The sequence below is a fragment of the Giardia intestinalis genome, chromosome 2, assembly GCF_000002435.2.
Source record: "Giardia intestinalis strain WB C6 chromosome 2, whole genome shotgun sequence".
NCBI lineage: Eukaryota > Fornicata > Diplomonadida > Hexamitidae > Giardia > Giardia duodenalis.
The window spans coordinates 322,732-342,625 of NC_051857.1; the positions used below are offsets into that span (position 1 = coordinate 322,732).

Sequence of the window (19,894 nt, forward strand, 5' to 3'; positions counted from 1 at the left end):
TATGGCCACAATCTGATGCATTAATATAGCGTAACGGTTGTGATTTGGCGTCGCCGGCGGCTTCTGTGACCAGGATATGCTTCATCTAGCATCTAGGACTATTTCTGCCGCTTGTTTTCGAAGAATATTCTTCACTTTTTTGCTCTATTTTCTCTTTCCATTTCGAGATCCAGGCCTCTTCAACGTAGACCCTGCTCTGCATAGCCTTACTGGTATTTTATTCACACATATATGCCCGTTTACCAGGGATAGCGAGTCTACTGTCAGTCTTTTTTCGAAAGTTTAGCACTAGATAAGTTTAGACTCGTGCTGTGCGCTGTGAAGATCCTGTGTGCTTCTAAGTATGCCTGCAATAAATTCTACAACGAGCTTTAGTCTCGGCACACTGTAGACCCACTAGCTGAGTATATTGACTAACAGGGAGATGATTTGCGCGCCTTTATACTTACAAGAACGAGTGAAAGCTGCGCTGAACAAGCTGCAGACCACGGTCGTCCACGGGGTGATGGCGCGGCTCACAACTAGCTGCTGCATGTACAGAACAGCACACATGGTCAAGGTCGGTCATTTACGGCGAAGAGCAAGGCCCCAGAAATTAACAGGAAGCGCCCCAGCGAGCACGACAAGGCCCCACAAGGGCGCGCTGAGCTGCAGGCCGTGCGGTGGAGCGGGACGGAAAGTGGACGATGAGGGATTTGAACCCCCGGCCTCTTGCATGCTAGGCAAGCGCTCTACCAACTGAGCTAACCGCCCTCGGAGCGGAGAAAAATACCAGAACAGATGGCAGAGTACCGTGTTGTGTGGCCCGGGAGCGGCGCCTCGTGTCCTCGTTTACTGCCTGGCTGGCTGCGCCCGGAGCGCGAGCGTGAACCCCCGCCCCGCCCCGTCGCAGGTGACTGTATTATCGAACCATACTAATCTTTAATCAAATAAACCCGCCTAAAAATGAATACAGAGGTTTTGCTAGAGATAGCGGAGAGTGTGCTGCTGTGTCTTCCATCTAGACTGCGAGATAAGTACTTCAAACTTAAAACTGAACTATCTGGCATGGATCTGAAGTCCTCAGCTCCAGATTTCGGGAGTGTAGAGCTTCGGCCATTAACACGGTCAAACACAACAGAGTACCAGCATGACCCTCTGATTCTCCCACAAACAGCAAATAAAAGCATCCAGGCACCGCACGATCCCTTTGTTCGTGATTCTATTAATGCCGCGACTCAATCAGAGCTTCCAGTATTACACTTTTTAGAGGTTTCCCAGATTACTGAGATTCTAGACCAGATATACCTAGTACTGCGGCGACTTAGATCGTCAATCGCTCCCGCTGCAAGAACACGGGCTCAATCAGAAGCCCCTAGTTTATTTTCAGAAGCCATTAATTTACTATCCATTCCGGACAAAGACAATGACCTTTTGATTTGCGTGTTGAATGGCTGCAAAAGTATTCTAGAGGAAGCAGAATGCTGTTCAAGAAACTTTTCTGTGTTCAGCAAAAATTTATCCGAGTCGGCAGCTGCATCCAGGGTTGCTTCTTCAACTTTGACCAATATGGAGAAGGAAAATACAAAGCTTCAGTCTATCATTTGCGAAAGAGACCGACAGATATCACAGCTTCTAAGTGAAGCGGAACTATATAATAAGGTACAAAGCGCGCTTAAGGAGCAAAACCATACTCTCGAGTACAACATGAACGTGCTTCAACAGCGGATAGATGGCTTTGACCGGAAGATGAACGACAGTGACAGGCTCTTCAAGGAATGTAACACGGCATACCTTTCTAGCCTTACAACTCTTCGGAAGGAGGCCGAGAAGCAGATTTCGCATTTAGGAAATCAGCTGGCTATTACACACGATCGGCTGCGGCGGATGAAGGGCCGTGTTGAAGATCTCTCAGCAACTGGAAGCATCTTGACGGCAAGCATTTTGGCTGACAGCTAACAAAAAAATGAAACGTGGTGGCACGAACACACGCGAAAAGAATGTTGCATCCTTCTCAGACACCTCTTCAGAAAGTAGTGCGTCGTTTGATGTTGCAGTTGCAGAGCAATATCTCACCATTTTAGCGAGCCCCTGGCATACTGTCCGCACTCCAGTCAAGGCCAAGCTACGGCCTAAAAAGCTGCAGCGGCAGCGCTTTACCCGCACAAGGAGCACTAGGCTTATGCTCCTCGACGAAAGCTCTGACATAAACAGTGATGCAACCTCAACAAGTTCTGAGGATTATGAAGTCGTCGCCCAACTCATTCGGCGGCGTCCTCGGACAAAGATCCCGTCCGCCCCATCTGATAGTGAGACGAGTGATGGGGCATCGGATGACGGAGATGCAGGAGTCGTCTTTTTTGTCCCAGGCGGCCGTCGGCCTGCACGGTCTTCACAATCCGAGCCACCTCGAAAGTTGTGCCTTGACGGTCTCATTGATATCCTTCTGGACCTTGCTGAGTCATAAGGACCACCATAGCTGCATTTATTCTGATTCTGTTCGGAAGCGTGAGCATATGCACTGTACGACTGTGCTTGAAATCATGGTCCACAAAGACAGTACTGGAGATAGTACAGCTCACTAGTGATGCCCCTCTTCGTCTGAGTCCGGCCCACGCCCTTCATCATACGTCTTATTGATACTCCGCATCGTTTCATCGGGGCCCGCAATTCTGCTGATATCTGGTGTATCAGGTAGGGTAGCCATTCGTGGGTTCTTGCTCATTATGCTGGGACCTCCGTCTCCAAATATGCCGCTCTGTGCTTCCTGGATTCTAACTCCGATGGTGCTCATGAGGCTATCACCCACTATGGTGGAAGCTCCCGGGGCCTGGGTACCTGGGACCTGTGGCGTTGACCTGGCTGGTGGCAGAGGTGTTGGTTTGGCGACTGAAGCACTCGCTGCTCTGCTTCCTTTCTTGTTACCCTTCTTCCCCTTCTTGCCCTTCACTCCCTTTTCTTGCAGTTTCTTCAACTTTTCAGGATTCATCTGCTCCATGACCATGGTCTTAACGCAGTCTCTTAGCTCCAAACGCTCTCGCTTCTCTTGTAAACGTTGGTCCTTCGTCTTTAGCTTATCTAACTTCTTGAGTTCGGCCTCAGATATCTCATACTCCGGGGGCTGGCTATCGTCAGAGTCTGAGACTGGCTGGTCGTAACCGTTCTTGTCCAAGAAGTCAAATACTTTGGTGGTGGCAATGATCTTATTAATGGAAACAACGTGATCGAATTCTGTGTTACTCAGAGCCTCAAATTGCGCAAAGATATGTATTCGCTCTTTGAGTTTTGCCTTCAGAGAAAGAGAGAGCTTATCCATGTCAAAGCCGACAATGTCTCTCTTCGGATTGGTAATAAGATAACTGAAGGCATGCTTCATCCACGTAACATAGTCTGCCCTGATCTTCTCCAGCTCGCCTGTATATGCTTCGCAATTCTTGTCATACATTGTTCCTAGAGTAGATATCAGTGCCTCTCCATAGATGAAATAATCTAGGGGAGTGAGGTGCCGGTTGTCCAGAGGCCAATCGCTCTCAAAAACGCGAGAGTCGTCTCCCATAGCACCTAGCTTCGGGTCATTCGGGTCTCCTTCCACAGGTACCACACCCGGAGCTGTTGTTGCTGCTAGAGCAGATGAGTAATCTCCCCCAGTGGGCAAACTGTTGGTAGTATCTTGAGTGTATTCAGATGTCGTGTCCATTGTCTCTGAAGAGAACATGGACATGAAGTTGCAGTTTCTCAAATCCAAGATCCCTCCATATTTAACTACATCCAGCGATTGTTCTAGGTCAACCTTGCTCATTCCATACACACTGGCCTCAATCGTGTAGATGTTCTCGCACGCCCATTTCTTGACACCATATACACGCAACGTACCCGGTTTAGTGACTTCGGAATTGTTGTAGGTACAACTCTTAAGATCAAAGATATAGTTTTCCTTGTTATTCTGCAGCATGATAGGAAAGATCATTTCAGAGAAAAGGAGTCGATAAGGAGACTCTTCTGGGATCTGGTGTATCTGTGGAGACTTCTGTTCTAGCCTATCATTACGTGTGCTCAGTACCCCTGTGACTTGTGGTCCTTTTCCAGAAGCCGGGGCAATCGTGGTTGTAGGATTAAATCTGACCCCTACACCGCCTGCCTGTCCGCTCCCCACGCCTGCACTGGGGACACGCGAATTCTCTGCTGTGTGACTAGTTGAAGAGGTCTCTTGGACAGTTTTGTACGTTGCCATCATGATCTTATGCCGCAAGAGCGCGTATTCGTTAGGATTTATGGTGTATTTGTAGGCTGCTTTAAGCAGCGAAGATTTGCTTTCTGCTTCCTTTTTAGCTGTTATGTTTCCCCCTTCTTCTCCTTCTGCTGAAAATACAGCCTTTGCAAAGTCTGTCTTCATTATGTTGACACCTACAAACTTAATAAACTGTTCTTCGTAGTAGCGCTCTATAAGGGGGACATCTAGCTCTGGCTTGATCATAGACTCATAAGTATTGGCCCCAAACAGTGCGTTCTTAGTTGCCATATGCCTGTCCATTGCTTCTTTGTATAGCTTTTCGAATACATCCTTGTCGACTCCTCCAGTCCGCTGAGTCGTTATGGAAGATGAGTCCAATAGTTTAGACGTGGTGGATGATAGCATAGAGTCCTGAGACGACTTCTCTTTTTCTTGTTCTCTTCGCCTTTCACGAGCGGTATTTAGTAAAGTGTTGATGCTAATCAGGTCGTGAGTGAAGAAGGAGACCATGTTTTCCATTCCGAGATTAGGAATAAGGCCCAACTGACCGCAAGAAATCCAGAAGAGACGCTTAAGATCAGCGTAATTAATGCTCTCATTGGTATGGAGAAAGAAGTTGGGTTGCTTCGAGGTTCCGTGAATGTCCATTATAAATTTCAATGTGTACTTTTGTTCTATCACATAGTCCTGGATCAATTCCCGCAGGGCAAACAGCGTAGGACTGTCTAGGTTAGTGGTTGTGGCCCAATGCTTATTGAGATCTATTCGCCCGATATCGACACGCGAATTCCCTACTATAACACCATCAACGTTCACCATGGGGACGATCTTGAACAAAAACTTGTCTAGGAGAAACTTTCTAAGAAGCTCATTCTTATATAAACGCACCTTCAATTCCTTTAGCTCTTCGGCCGTAAGGTGATTATTTTGTCGGTAGCGCTCATCTATGCCGTAGTAATTTCCAGCCACACCAAACAGTTCATCCTGTGAGGGTAAATCTGGCGGGATGTACTGCTGCGGTGGAGCTGGTCGAGATCCATCAGGATTCAGGACAATTTTAGGGGTTACTTCAGCTGCTGGCTGCTCTTGTGGCGATATGGTTGCAGCTAAGTCACGCATCTGCATGTCCTCTTGAGCTCCAGCATTGCCAAGAGAAACATCTGGGCCTTCCACTGAATTATCCTGAAGCAGAAACTCTGGATTGTTATTGGCAACATGGTTCAATAGCCACGTAATGTATCGTTTCAGCTCTGCGTCGCGACGGCCAGATAGAAAGTCCAGAAGCCCCTGAAGAACATAACTTCCGGAAGTCTCACAGGGGTGAACCCGTGCAAGAATTACTATGAGCTCCTTACTCTGGGACGTGCCACCCATTGTTATTACATTGCAACTGTTCTCCATGAGTGTACGTGTAAGCTTCTCTATCCGCACCAGGGGGATAGCGCGCAAATATTCCATGTATCTGTTAAGATCAGTGTAAGTATATGGAAAGGCAGAGGCCAAGAAAACAATGTCTTCGTCTGATTTGAATGTTAAACTAAAGGAAAGAGTGTACTGGGATCCCATCACATCTTGCTGTGGTTTAGATGACACCTTCTTCTTCTTAGTTATGGGCTTCTGCTCCTTTTTGTCAGATGATTTTGCTCGTGTTCCAGACTTAGATGCCGCACGACTAGCTGGCCTAGACTTTGTCCCCGATGTCTTAGGGCGCTCCGCAGCAGCCTCTACAATTGGGTTTGCATAGATATTCTCAACCATTCCGTAATAGTATTCACCTCTCTTTTTCAGCACATTAGGATAGTAGCATATCTCCTCGCCCATACGCCTCCAACCCTTTTTATGTTGTGATGGAGTATACACCAAAATGCCAGCTCCTTCCAAAAACATCGAGGTGGGCTTTACAAAGTTAAGGATCTTGAATGTGTACCTAGTATGCTTTCTCACGTTACCGATCGCAAAATAGAACCAATTCATGTGCTCACAAGTGCCAAAATCTGGGCTCATCATAAGCTCGTACTGCTGAGAGCCAAGAACACGTGCTGCAGAGAAGAGATTTCCTGCCTCAAAGCGTGCATCAAAGACAAGGGAATCTCCCCAACGAGTGGTCCCTTTGCACTGATACCATCCCTTGCCCCTGTATTCGCTCACGAGTAACGCATGATAAAGAAGGATACGCTGCGGATTGGCCACCACCAGATCTGTGTCTCGCCTCTTTGCTCGCTCTATATAAAGCTTTATTGTCGCCTTGTCATTGAGTGGAGACGAAGAGGAATTAATCCTGAGGTTATCTGGGGGATAGAAGGGGCCAACTACTCGCCGTGGAATATCAGTCCGTACGCGAGGATCAGGAACAGCTACGTTGTCCCGCGGATCTTCCACGAGCTTTTTCATCTGCGATTTAGACATGTTATCACCTTCAAAGCGCTTGTCTGCGTTATTAATGGCTAGCTCTGGGTTGTGGTTAAAGGACGGCAAGACGGTCTGATTGAAAAGAGCCTGCCGGTCTGGCCGCAAAATGCACCTAGCAGACACTGTGTCTGAGATGTCATATGATTCTCCACGCGATAACAGAGTCCCCATGATCTCATTTTCTTCGGGGGTTACCCGCTGAGCGTGCATTTTTAGATTCTGGTATTTTTCTTAGCTCGCCCAAGAATCTGTAGATTGTGTTAGAGGGCTGTTAGCTATAGCTCCCCTTTAGCAAAAGCTTATCTATGCACATACTAAACTTCTCTGAAAGAGGCGTCCGAGAACATTTCAATCTTTTCTCCAGCAATTGTAGGGCCGTCTCTCCTTCAGCATTAGAAAGGATTGCCTCGTACATGGCCAAGAGTGCAACGCATTCTACATTCCCCTCTAGAGTGGCGAGAATAAGTGCTGTGTTCCCTGAGATATCCTGCATTCCTGCCTCATCCAAAAGAAGTCTGACACATTGTGGATGGTTGTTCTCCGCTGCGTACATTAACGCCGTGCGACCGGATGTTGTAGTCATCCGCATTTCCCTATTCCGTAAGAGCTTCACGCAGTCTTGGTGTCCATTTCTAGCTGCTCCCATTAGTGCCGTATGCCCGTCTGGCCTCTGGATGCACGCCTCAAGCATGAGCAGAGGAATGCATGCCTTCTGGCCAGAATATGCTGCATCCTGAAGTGCTGTCCAGCCTCGTCTGCTTTGGATGCCCAACTCTGAGAGCAAAGCTGAAACACACTCCACATGTCCTTTGCGTGCAGCTTTGATGAGAGCGGTGCCTTGCCAATCTGTTTTGCCCGCTTCAGATATATACTCTGTCAGTTGATCTACATTTCCTTTCTCTGCTGCTAACATTAGTGGGGTAGGAGCATCAACCTCTATTCCCATGCGCGGCATCACCTGGACCAGATTTCCTGGTGTTTTCCAATCGTTGTAGCGTCCAAAGCTTATCTGAAGAGGTGCAGATATCGATTTGTTGGAGATTGCAGACTCTCTCGTGCATATCGTATTATTTTGGCAAAGATATTGAATATGCAGAAGCAGCTCAGCTGCAGAAGGCCGGCTCTGTGGGTCAGAGAGTAAGCACTTACCTATCATATTAGTCAGGTTTATAGAGTACTCCGAAAGATTGACGTGTTGAAAATCTAAAGATTCGTTTTGTTGATTGATAAGTAGGTCTGGTTTGCAGAGATGTAATAGTAGAGAGCCAAACGACCAGATGTCTGTCTTGGTGGTATGGGTCTTTGAACTCATCTGCTCTGGAGCTCTATACAAATTGCCGGCTGAATATATCCAATCTTGATTAGTCTCATCTATTGTAGCACTCATAGATATGCCACCACACCAGCAGTCGCACAATTTGTAAACACCAATACCTGCGATAAGGATGTTTTCTGGCCTAAGGGCCTTGTAAACTAGTGGCCCCATGGGATTGAATTTCGAATGAAGATGTGCCAAAGCATCCGCCACGGACCTAGCTATGCTCCAAATTTCCTCCTCCTCCACTGGATTTTGCTGCTTAATATGCCTATCTAACAATGCTGAGAGGTTCTCACCCTGGAGATACTCTGTTTCAACAAGAAGTCTATCCTCTTTTCTTGGCCAGATCCTATGTATTTTTACAACCGATTCTGTGTCAAGAGATGAAAACCTGTCGTAAAACGCAAGAATTTCAGTTCTATCGACAGAGTCCAACTCGTGCAGGTCAATATCTTTCACAAGTACAAAAGTATCATCTACGAGACGCCGAGCTATGTACACCGTTTCCTTATCATTCGCGTGGAGCAGCTGGGCATCTGCGTGATGCTTAGAAATTTGATTCATGGTCTTTCGGTATACAACCACAGAGAAAATAAAATGCCATGTTGTGGTGGTGGTAGCAATGGGCCTTGTGCCTGCCGATCTGGAACTAGAGATGTCGAAGGTGACTCAGCTGTAGGTTTAAGAATGTCTGGGCCTAATGACCCTACTCCAGAGCAGATTTCTCTCAAGGGTGAGTGCGCTCCTGAAAAGTGCAGCGGCTGCCCTGCACGAGGAGCATGCTCTAGCCGTGGAGCAGACAATAGCACGAGTGTTGCTATTTCAGAACGCATTCAGCATGTAGGCCGCATTTTACTTGTCCTTTCCGGTAAGGGTGGCGTTGGGAAGTCTACCCTGGCTACTCAGCTGGCGTTCTTTCTTGCTGACATCATGGGGAAGTATGTGGGGCTTTTGGACTTAGATATATGTGGTCCGTCTATACCAACTATGACATTTACTAAAACTGAACAAGTGCAGAACTTGCCCACAGGATGGGAGCCTGTTAGCGTTTCTCACACACTTCAAGCGCTTTCTGTTGGCCACCTGGTGACACAGGAGGACGCCCCAGTGATCTTGCGTGGCCCAAAAAAGCATGGCATGGTGAAACAGATGCTAACAGAGACTAATTGGGAATTCGACCCCCGCTTTCCGAAGAGCAACATCATTATAGTAGATACGCCACCGGGTACATCGGACGAGCACCTATCCATAATAGATATGTATCAGAGTACAATCCGTTATATGCAATCTAACGGATTCCCCAATGTTCCTGTATTAGAAGCAGTTGTGATCTCTACTCCTCAGGAGGTTGCATTAGCTGATGTGCGCAAAGAGATCAACTTTTGCAAGCAGTTAAATCTCCGTATTAGAGGAGTTATTGAGAACATGTCCGGGTTTGTGTGTCCCTTCTGTGAGGCAGAGACTCCTGTAATAGAAGCAACAACTGGTGGCGTCAAGAAGATGTGTGAGGACATGAACGTCCCCTATATTGGGAGCATGCCCCTTGACCCTCAGCTTATGAAGGCAGGAGAGGATGGGGTGGCGTGGTCAACCATATGCGACATAGAGACTTCACCTGGGTATGATGCATTCGCGAATATATGCGGTAAGATCATCGAATGAGTGTGACGTTTGATGGTCTGCTGGGGCGTAAACATTAATTAATGCGCGAATAAATAGCTTATCTTTTGAGTGACTGTCTCCTCACCTTTTGTGCTTGGGTAAGGATTAGGGAGTCTGGAAAACATGGGCTCTGATGTCGACTGCCATGTACATGTGCACATGTGTGGACATGCTTCACTCTATGTACTCAAGTCGAGCAAATTATCGGCAGGGGTCTCGTCCTTAGAATTGCTAGATATTCCGCTCAGGTTAATGTCGACGGGGATTGATGCTAGATTTGCTTTGGCGAGCTGCTTATCTACATGCACAGCAGAATTTGAGTATTCTCGAGCCAAAATGCGGTCGAGAACACTGTCCATGCGTTCTGTAGCAGGATTCGTTTCGATTAGACGTGTGTATGCGGTTTGCCTGGAGTTTAGAAGGATATTGATATCAATTTCCTCAGGGAGGATGTAACTACTCGAACTTTTCTTTGAAATCAAGGTGGAATCTTTGTCCTGCCTAAAAGATAAACCGAGAAGTCCTGGGCCAATTGACTTGTGGAACATCAGGGGGGATAGGTTAAACGATGGATCGATAGTAAGCGACATTACATGACAACCGATAAACTGACCGACAAAGTCGTCACCGAGCGTTAAGTGAGAAAAGTGGCAGGAAACATATACACCGTTCCCAGACACGACCACTGGACCGGTGAACACACAGTTAGCCACTAGCTTCACACTTTGAAGACTGGTCCTTTGGCCCTCAAAGATTGAAAAGCGTATGACAGAAATATTATGATCGACACCGTTAAATGAACTGTCATCTCCAAATACAGCATCCGCTATAAATAGGTTCATGCTTCCAGTGATCTCTGCGCCATTTTCCACATAACAGCGTTCTATGAGGGAAGGACAGTCAGCAACCAGTGTGTGCGCTCTAACATTCTTAAGGATTGAAAGTTGCCCAGCGTGAACGGACCCCAGCACAACTAGGTCTGACATCGTTGCTGCTATTCCTGAGGTAATGTTGGCAATAATCGTGGCAATTGCTTGATACATCCAGGAGATCTCTTTTGCGCAAAGCTGATAAATTGGGTCATCTTTTATGTATATTCTTGATTCTTCTTCGCTCAAGAATGACCCGAACAGGGAGGTTGTATCACTCATAACGATGTCAGGGTAGCTCATGAAATAGCCTATACATTTGCGCGGCGGGGGCCTACCCTTGGATAGTGTGCACTCTTGAAGCTCAGTATTAACGTTAGCGCCGAATTTTGATACACTTGCATTCCTACCCAAGATGTTATTCGTGAGCACCGCATGCTGGTGTATAGACGTCGTGCTGAGTTCCAGTTCAGTAATGCACATCTGTACAGACGACTCCAAATCGATGTTGGTGCTTAAGTCTGGCGAGTCTATAAAGCATTTTGTTCTAGACAATTCAGATCCCTGTCTTGATTTAATGCTCCGGCGCCTCCTTGAAGGGCGAATGATTTTTGCTAGAGACTCTGGTCTAACAATGCTTTTTGTTTGAAGAGGTGATGGAGAGCTTTTATCTACCAATAATGCAGAAGGAGGAGATGCGGTAGTAGTAGTAAGCGTGGAGCTCAATATAGTTTCAAGAGGCCACATGCCGATACTGTACTCTTGGGGGGTAGGGTTGATAAGTCTTAGCAGCTTTTGATCCTTCCTAGATACCTTCTTATTTTGCTTCTTCCAGGCATAGGCCTCAGCATTAACGTTTCTGATAATACACCCGCTTCCAGAGTGAGATAATTTGAACAATAGGTCTCGGTATGACCACACAGGAAGTATAGAAAGCGTAAGCTGAAAGGCTTTATTGAAGTCCTTTACTATATTGGTTGCCATGAGCCCGAATACAACGCGCTCTTCAAGGATATTGTAGAGAGAACTAATAGACTTCTTAACAGATTCGTTCTTACGGCCAAACCACTGAAGCTTGAGGGCCTGAAACTTACTTTCTATAGCCTGGTACATATCTCGTATGTAATCCTGGCCTGCACTTATTACCTCCTTCATTTGTCTGATTCTCTCCGTAATGACTTCCTGCTGGTTCACAGAGTTGTCTGCCCTGGCCTTGATAGCATTTAAAAGATTACTAACTGTACAGGTGGGGTGGTCCTCTTTGATATGGGCTTGAATGGTACACTCTGGGCACTTGGTGGTGGAGATGGTTGACTCACAAAGAGGACAATAAATGGAATCTGATCTTTTTCCACAGCTGCAATAGGGCATTTCAAAGATTGAAGCACAGAAGACAAATGAAAATTTATGAATGTTGCTGTCTTTGGACCTGCGTCCAACTCTGAACGTACATATCTGCACAATGTTCTCACAAGGGTTCTCTCAGATGTAACTACTATGGATAGCGCCAGAGAAGCCCTTTCATTGGGGGGAGATGCATTGCTCGGCTATCCTCAATTTTCCGAAGTGGACTTGAAGCTAGAGCCCCCATTTCTCTCTCGAAATGCTACCGTGCCAAAACTTTTATCTAAGTTAGCACATGTCCCGGTGCTGGCTCGTTTGTTTCCCAAGCGGCTTCACAAACCAACTGCCATTGCCAATTACACCCCATCCAAGAGAGCTTCCGGACGTGTATTTTGTGGCGTGTCAGACGGCCGTTTCATTGGAGAGGTAGTTGGATCTGCTCATCTAGGCGTCTCCATGGCTTCGGCTAGCGTCTCCTATGACCCCGTGAGAAACATGACAGAGGGAAATCTAGAAGCTTGTCGTTTAGATCCCCTTCAGGTGTGTAATACTAAGCACATACTGGTGCGCAAGGAAGCTGGTCAACAATTCTCTAACTATCAATCTTTTCTTAATACTATTTTCAATCAATCAGAGAGCAGGGAAAATAGCAGGGAGGGTAGCACTATTTCGCCACTTTCAGATACACAGGTAGAAGGGGTATCTCTCAAAGTGTCCAACACAGGAAACTTCAGATCCAATGACAACAATGACAAGCATCAATTTGGTTCGGCACCATTCACAACAGAACTTTCTTTAATACTAACAGAGATAACCAAGGATATCCCGACGATGTTAAAGAAGCCCCAAGAGGATTCTCATTGGACATTTGCTAGCCCCGGACCAGCCTATCATCTTTCACAACTAGATGACGTGACCAGGTCTCTTCACTTCTACCGCAACTCTTCCCGTGTGTCAGTCGTTACGCAGAAGAATACTTTCATCACAAGCAGGGGTGTCTGGGACTCAGCCTCACGTAGCCATAGAGACGTACCACTGGATAGATATCTCAAGATAGGTAGGCAGATACTTACTACAGCGTCTCCACATCCGAACGTGTCTGTTCTCTTTGGGGTGGAGCCGTTCTGCAGATTCCATTTTGCTAGGGGTGCGACAAACAGACGCTTGGCGTCAAATATTGTAACAGGCCTTCGTGCCGAAGTGGCAACGACGGCAGCAATGTACCTGAGTCCCAGTCTTATGCTTTCCGCATCTGGGTCTGTCCACGTATCTGAATCTATTGATAGAAGGCGTATATGCAACTTCATTAAGCAATTGCCTGCTGCTGCAAAACAAGACAGTACCCACCAAACCAACAGCAGCTATAGTCATAGGGCAGTGCTCTCTAATTTAACAAAATCGGAGATAGATGAGAATCTGGGTGACAGCATTAGAAGCAAATTGCGAGGGTTTGCTGAAGTAATGAGTCCCACGAGCTTTTCATATGTGAAGAACGAGATAATGAATCTCGAGAGCCACTCTGTCCAACCGCATGGGTATACATATACCCCAATTCACGATGGTTACGGATGCGCAAGCTCTTCAAAACTGACTCTTTCACCAGTAACAACAGGAAGACATATGGGCAACGGGTTCCTGGCACGCACACACCTGATGGGGATATGGAAGTCGCCACTCCGAACACCTATATCTAGACCAAATTCAATATATCTGCTAGCAGGCATTGAGGCAGCCATCCCCAAGGATACTCCCCTGGGGTTAATAAAGGACCTTTCTGTCTATGGGGCGCGTAGAGTGATGCATAATTTTTTGGAATATGCAGCCTATACAGGCGTTCACGTTCGTACACCCATCCCCGTCACTGCAACTGTCTCACTGTGGTCAAGCAGGGACTTAACTATTAAGCAGAGATTCACATTTGGCTTTTCGCTGAATACATGACGGCTGACCACAAATGCAACTGTAGGTCTCGTGCGACATTTCTAAAAATGGCAGACCAGCCTGTGTCGGCTTCAAATTGCCAGCCCGACAAGTGTGCAGGCTGTCCGTCCAAGGGGTCGTGTGGATCATCTACAGAATCGCCTGATAATAGGGCTATCGCTGAAAAGCTGAAGAACATTGGAACAATTATCTTGGTCCTTTCCGGCAAGGGTGGAGTTGGCAAGTCCACTGTTTCCACACAATTGGGCTTCTACTTGGCTGAGAACATGGAGAAGAATGTGGGTCTTATGGATGTGGATATCTGCGGGCCGTCGATACCGACGATGACGTCGTCTCAGGGATCCGAAGTCCACCAGTCTGCACTTGGTTGGGAGCCGATCAGCGTGCTGCCCAATATGGCAATCATATCTATTGGGTTTATGCTCGAGAAGCTGGACGACCCTGTCATACTGAGAGGTCCCAAGAAGCATGGGATCATAAGCAACTTCTTAAAAGATGTTCACTGGCATTTTGACAGCGAGAAAATTGAAGATAATTACCTCATCATAGATACGCCACCGGGCACGTCTGACGAACACCTCTCTGTGATCAACATGCTTTCGGCGGCAATGCGTGTGCTAAATAAAGAGAAAGAGACTGACCCTAGTGTGCACACCCCCACGTTCTTTGCTGTGGTTGTTTCCACTCCCCAGGAAGTTGCTTTGGCCGACGTGCGTAAAGAGATTAATTTCTGTAAGCAGATTAAGGTGGATGTGAAGGGAGTGATCGAGAATATGTCCGGTTTTGTGTGCCCATGTTGCAATAAAGAGACTCAGATCTTCAACCCGTCCTCTGGTGGTGTAAAGCAGCTCTGTGCAGACTACAAAGTAAAGTTCTTGGGCAGAGTGCCACTGGATCCCCAACTCACAAAGGCCAGTGAGAGTGGGCAAGCATGGAAGAAAGCCGTTGAGGAGGGCACCGTTAGCAAGGGGATGGAGATGTTCTATGAGGTGGTCAAGGGGATTCTTTCTGAGTGAGCTTGCTGAAGTTCTGTTTTAGTGAATGAGTCCTGCATATGTCTGAGAGAAATGAGATGTCCACCGTGTTGACGAACGAGTACGGGCCACACCGGAAGCGTCTATGAGACTCGCTGGCTATGGAGGTTGTCGGATTATACAGACCGTTCTTGTGTGCAGTCTCCTGATCACACAAAAGACATGAGAAGGTGCTCCTATCAGTTATCAACTCAATCTTGCCTATTTCTCCTGTGAAAAGGGTATAGTAAATGATGGTAGTGGATTCCTTGCCCCTTCGTGGCTCAGCAGTTAGTGACGTAACTGGAGAAGCAACACATATCTCTGCATATAAGGAGAGCTTTTTAGAGACAGATGCTTGATGATACCGGCTATCTATTGTGCATGATAGTACTGAAATTGTCCCAAATCGGTCTCCGACGACAATGATGTCTGGATTGAGTGGTAAAATCGCAGTTATAATTCGCATAGGGACACTGTCAGTAAGTTCCAAAGCAAGCTTGCACTTTGGGGCTTGCGAAAAAGAGAAAATAGCCAGCCCAGCTTTGTTCATGACAACTACTATGCGTGAGCTGCCTAGAAATACTAAACGAATGATTGCATCTGGAAGCAGCTCTTGAGCAACGACTTCTTTAATTGCTGTGTCGTACACTAAAAGTCTTTGTGCCATCCCAATACACAAGGTGGCTGAAGATTGCCCCATGCCACAGAGTGCAGTGATATCCCATTCAGAAGATAGGAGATAGTGTGCTGGATGTATCTCTTTTATCTGCCGAGATAGCAACTTTGCTATGTTGTCAATAGTGTAGAAAGATTGTCCATCGGCCCAGGACAATCTGCCAGATGAGTAGTCATATGAAAGAAGACTCGTGCGTGCTGCCAGAGGGAGAGTATACTTAATTCCCAGCTCGCTATCTGGTAATTTACGGCCTAATCCCATTGTTCGTATAACCACTAAACTTGTTTTATCAGGCACTGAGTGAGATCTAATTATGCATGCGCAATATCCACCTTTAAGCATCGTTAGTCCATGCACCGAAAGACCTGCATTATCTTCTACAAATACTTTAATGCTCGTTAGCGATGGACACAGAAGCCCTTCAACTGGTTCAAAGACGTGAAATTGCAAATCGGCTGTCACACCTATGAAGTACTTATCCAGAGCACCTTCTATACTCAATGAAGCTATGGACAGAAACGAAGATATAGGAAAGTCTAGGCGATAGAGCTGGCGTGGTATCAGACAATCTTTTATAACGGAAAACGCAAGCCAATAGAATACTACTCCATTAGATGTAAGCATAACGCTGGTTGTAGATACAGGATGAACCTTGAAGCTCTTCATCTCATGAGGTTGATCGTTAAATAAAATTGGGGCGTCCTTTGCAAAGATTGAAGCAGTTGTCTCTAGATATTCATTGAGCTCAAGCAAGGACATGATACTCTTCATGTCTAAGATCTTCTCCTCCTTTTTATCAACATAGAAAATATGCAATCCATCTGTGGCAACTACAAACACTGGAGTATACCTATAGTCGGTAGGCGATGACCAATATGGGCTTAGAAATATGTATATGATGTGTCGCTTTTCATCCAATACAAAGACTGAGGCAGCGTATTTAAAGTCACTATCTACACTATCTATAGCCTGGTTAACATTCTCCGAAAAAAGGAAGTTAGAATATAATGCTAAAACGTTATTATTGCTGCAAAGAAAGAGATCTGAGCATATATGTGCGAGCTGATGACAAGATTGCTTAATGTACTGATTGAAAGAGACATGACAATCTACCATAAATGTGGGCAAAAATTGCGATATATGGAGATTATGAGGATGTGACTCTTTATCTCTGCCTGTGTAGAGCTGTAATCGGTGAAGATTCCCTATATTAACAGATAGCTTTAGCAGCCCATTCTGTGTCTGAAAGCATATTTGTGCAGACCTGTCGTTGATAGGCATGCAATATAACACTGATACTAGCGGCACTTTTAAGGAACAGTCATAGGTGAAGAGAAGATATGACGACGATTCTGATACCCCAGGTTCGTCCTCCGATAGCTCGTTATCATATTTATGCCTCCCGACTCCGCTTGAAGACCATTTGCTTGTTAGGAAATCGGTAGTAGAATCGTCTGTGTATTCGTCATGGTCTGGTGGGATCTGAGAGGCATAGCTTAAGGCTCTCCTAATACTGCTATGACACAATGAGATAAACACTAGCTTAAGCCTACAAGGCTCGTCTCCTTCAAATATTTGCAAGATAATACCGTTGTGAAGCGTAAAGATCCCCAGTAGGTGACCTTCCATGTAGATAGGCGTGGCATTTTGTTGAGTTGCAAGGGACTCAGAGACGAATAAGAGATTCATCTCAAGTACCTCCGTACGTACGCTAGATAGTATAGTTGGTTTATACACGATCTTAGAGTGATGCGACGCGTATTTTAGGCCCGTGTCGACGACTTTCAGACATATGTTTCTTCGGGTCTGTTGAGGATTGAGTGTGGTGCATGAAAAGATTAAGTACCCAGTAGAATCAAACATAACTTGATAGAGTGCAACAGAGGACACTGCAGAGCTCTCTTCCTTGATCAAGGGCCCCGAGTATATGTGTGTCATGGGGACAGCAAGAGAGCATAATGAGAGAGATGTTTTGTTTGCCACAAGGTACTTTGAGTCAACCGCATTTGGTGCTGACAATACCACCGCAGATGCTATTATGTCAGCAATTGGAAGAGAAATCTCATGGAGCAGTATTCTTGATAGAAACTCAGCCGTATCCTCCTCTCTGAATCCTTCCTTGAGTGCGACTGGTTGAGTCAATAGCCGCAATAGCTGCAAGGCTGGATAGATAGGGCTACCGTCTCTGTATGTAGGATACTGTACCAGTCGACTAAGTAAAGGGAGCGGTGCCAGCTTATGACCCCTAGGCAAGTCCACAATCCTGTACAAGGTCAAGCTTCCTGTAGCCATGACACACCCCAGAAACCCACTAGTGAGAAGAAAGCATCCTTGACAGGGAATGGACAAAGTTCCAACTCGGGTAATCTGTATTGAAAGAGAGCCCGTGGAATGAAGTGTAAACCGCTCAACTTGTGTATTGGCTTCTGATATATGGGAGAGATTGCTACTAACTGCAGAACTGAGGAATAAAATGTTATTCAATGTAAAGCTAGATTGATCGGTTGGTATAAGTACACTTGTCAGCTCACCGGTTTCGCTACAAAGCCAAACGTGGGAGCAGCTGCTACTTTGATCAAGGTGCACCTCCTGTGCAAATATAATGTGCCCCGTCGATGGAGAGACGGGTGCTTCTGAAGCTATTGCCAGATATGTCCCAAATAGAGCACATCCCACCAAACGAAGTGGGTCAGGAAGCTCATAAGACGAAAGAGAAGCTATACTTATAAGAAGTTCTCCTTCCTCAGCGTAGTCGAACGCGCCAGTACCGTCCCGATGCGCATGCAAGAATGGATAAATATCCAACCACATTGTGTTAAGAAAGTCAGATGACAAGCAGAGAATCAGTTTCCCGCCAAAGCCAATAAGTCCAGACGAGATGGTCCTAATTGCTAGAATGGATGGGTGCACAATAAGATGGTGCACTTTAGAGCACGTGTCCACCATAGCGACGCGGAAGAGAAGATGCAGCCCTGTACTTGTGTCTTTTCCTAGTATGATGCAGCACGGTTCGGATAGTAGTGCGATGCAAAGATCTAGGCTTAGCAGCTGTGGCACTCCCCAGCGCCTTGGTGGCCTAGGCCCTTCAATCTTGTCGGTGCTACCTGGAGTAAGGAGGGCATCACTCAAGCTAATTACAGTGGGAGGGAGCAAGAACATTTCATCAGGCCCCAGTGTTTCCAAGAGCATAGAGTCAGCTCCATGGAGCCTTTCCTTTGTCTCTAGCTTGAAAATGAGCAACGTGGCATCAAGGAGAAGCACGGCAATATAGCCAAGCCGGCTAGCCACACGCCAGGGGGATGTGCTTCTGATGCCGGAACGGGACACCCTGTGCGTGAGGATGCAGTGAAAGAATGATACAGACGCTCTGTTGTCGGCCGTGCATTGGACGGCATGAACAGACAAGCGCCCTCCGTCGTCTATAGCTAGTAGGAGTGCTCTAGAGCCGCTCTCTTTGGATAGGTCTAAAACATCAAGACCCAGAATCGTTGAATAAAGCTCCTGACTGGCTAAGCAAATAAGTCTTCGCGTCCCTGTTAGTGGAGACTCTATGACAGAATAGAGATAGAGCACGGAGCCAGAGGATGCTATTATGTGCTCTTCATTGGAACTTGTAAACCGACCTACAACCCAGTGTTCCCAGCCTTGCCGCTCTTTTACAGAGGTGTGTAACATACCCTCTGAAGAGGTCGAGTAGTGGATAAAATTAGGATCTTTTTTCAGCAATTTACTATGTGCTTTCAAAAAGCATGGAGCAACCAGGCTGACGAAAAATCAGGAGACTAAAATCAAAAGAGGAAATCCTACTTTCTTTCTACTACCACGGGCCTGATATCCGCGCGCGACACTAGGGGAACTTGAGGAATGGTAACTAAGGAAAGAGCATGGGGACACCCATTTACGGGTGCTGCTTTGAGACACTTCCCTGTTCGTACGTCGGCAGCCACGTGTGCACTACACTGCTGAAAAACCCGCTCGACCGTTGGCTTGTAAATTGGTCTATATGGAATGTGAATATTTCTGTTTTGTAAGTTGAGGGATTGACGCTCGGAGGACTCAGAATAATTTAGGGCCGCAGAAGCCTTCCCTGTCTCTTCTTGCCCGTCCTCTTGGCGTGCAAATATAGAATCATTTAAGCTACTAAACGATGAGTATATTTCCTTGTTCCGTAAACGTCTATCGACGTACTCTGTTTTGAAAAACTTGACCTTATTAACAGAAGGATGGTTCACCTGCTTTGTTAGATTAGCTATTCGCTTTTGCTCCTCGCGCTTTTGTGGAGATATGTCTTCATAATAGTCATCAAGCTGAGGCAGGGGAGGACCAGACCTATAGGCATAATTATCGTAGCAGAGGCACAGGTCTGGATACCGTATGGCCCCCTTTCCAACAGTACCATCATGCATACCAGGTAGAGGTATTCTAAGAGCCATGTAGACGTGAAAGAAT

General features: G+C 46.4%; 10 protein-coding genes and 1 non-coding gene across 11 annotated transcripts; 5 read left to right on the plus strand and 6 right to left on the minus strand.

Annotated features, from left to right (window-relative positions):
* Positions 1-680: 680 nt before the first annotated feature.
* Positions 681-753, minus strand: GL50803_00t0019. Its single transcript has one exon. It is a non-coding gene; the product is annotated as a tRNA-Ala (tRNA).
* Positions 754-945: 192 nt separating this feature from the next.
* Positions 946-1,938, plus strand: GL50803_0010979 (uncharacterized protein; the record flags this gene model as incomplete). The annotated part of the gene is made up of 1 exon (XM_038045641.1): positions 946-1,938. One exon carries the CDS (start codon positions 946-948, stop codon positions 1,936-1,938), a length of 993 nt encoding a protein of 330 aa, XP_037901685.1.
* Positions 1,939-1,945: 7 nt separating this feature from the next.
* Positions 1,946-2,446, plus strand: GL50803_0010978 (uncharacterized protein; the record flags this gene model as incomplete). Its single annotated transcript, XM_001708219.1, has 1 exon — positions 1,946-2,446. The coding sequence occupies one exon, from the start codon at positions 1,946-1,948 to the stop codon at positions 2,444-2,446; it is 501 nt and encodes a 166-aa protein (XP_001708271.1).
* A 114-nt stretch (positions 2,447-2,560) lies between these two features.
* Positions 2,561-6,829, minus strand: GL50803_0010976 (putative Carboxypeptidase; the record flags this gene model as incomplete). The annotated part of the gene is made up of 1 exon (XM_001708218.1): positions 2,561-6,829. The coding sequence occupies one exon, from the start codon at positions 6,827-6,829 to the stop codon at positions 2,561-2,563; it is 4,269 nt and encodes a 1,422-aa protein (XP_001708270.1).
* Positions 6,830-6,890: 61 nt separating this feature from the next.
* On the minus strand, positions 6,891-8,501 carry GL50803_0042328 (Kinase, NEK; the record flags this gene model as incomplete). Its single annotated transcript, XM_001708217.1, has 1 exon — positions 6,891-8,501. The coding sequence occupies one exon, from the start codon at positions 8,499-8,501 to the stop codon at positions 6,891-6,893; it is 1,611 nt and encodes a 536-aa protein (XP_001708269.1).
* A 33-nt stretch (positions 8,502-8,534) lies between these two features.
* GL50803_0015324 (Nucleotide-binding protein 35) lies at positions 8,535-9,599 on the plus strand (the record flags this gene model as incomplete). The annotated part of the gene is made up of 1 exon (XM_001708215.2): positions 8,535-9,599. One exon carries the CDS (start codon positions 8,535-8,537, stop codon positions 9,597-9,599), a length of 1,065 nt encoding a protein of 354 aa, XP_001708267.2.
* Positions 9,600-9,778: 179 nt separating this feature from the next.
* On the minus strand, positions 9,779-11,839 carry GL50803_0029359 (uncharacterized protein; the record flags this gene model as incomplete). Its single annotated transcript, XM_001708214.1, has 1 exon — positions 9,779-11,839. The coding sequence occupies one exon, from the start codon at positions 11,837-11,839 to the stop codon at positions 9,779-9,781; it is 2,061 nt and encodes a 686-aa protein (XP_001708266.1).
* Positions 11,840-11,875: 36 nt separating this feature from the next.
* On the plus strand, positions 11,876-13,753 carry GL50803_0010971 (uncharacterized protein; the record flags this gene model as incomplete). Its single annotated transcript, XM_001708212.1, has 1 exon — positions 11,876-13,753. One exon carries the CDS (start codon positions 11,876-11,878, stop codon positions 13,751-13,753), a length of 1,878 nt encoding a protein of 625 aa, XP_001708264.1.
* A 47-nt stretch (positions 13,754-13,800) lies between these two features.
* Positions 13,801-14,769, plus strand: GL50803_0010969 (Nucleotide-binding protein 35; the record flags this gene model as incomplete). The annotated part of the gene is made up of 1 exon (XM_001708211.2): positions 13,801-14,769. One exon carries the CDS (start codon positions 13,801-13,803, stop codon positions 14,767-14,769), a length of 969 nt encoding a protein of 322 aa, XP_001708263.2.
* GL50803_0016642 (Polyadenylation specificity factor family protein) lies at positions 14,747-19,120 on the minus strand (the record flags this gene model as incomplete). Its single annotated transcript, XM_001708210.1, has 1 exon — positions 14,747-19,120. The coding sequence occupies one exon, from the start codon at positions 19,118-19,120 to the stop codon at positions 14,747-14,749; it is 4,374 nt and encodes a 1,457-aa protein (XP_001708262.1).
* A 128-nt stretch (positions 19,121-19,248) lies between these two features.
* GL50803_0095290 (uncharacterized protein) lies at positions 19,249-19,878 on the minus strand (the record flags this gene model as incomplete). Its single annotated transcript, XM_038046420.1, has 1 exon — positions 19,249-19,878. The coding sequence occupies one exon, from the start codon at positions 19,876-19,878 to the stop codon at positions 19,249-19,251; it is 630 nt and encodes a 209-aa protein (XP_037901686.1).
* Between the last annotated feature and the right edge of the window lie 16 nt (positions 19,879-19,894).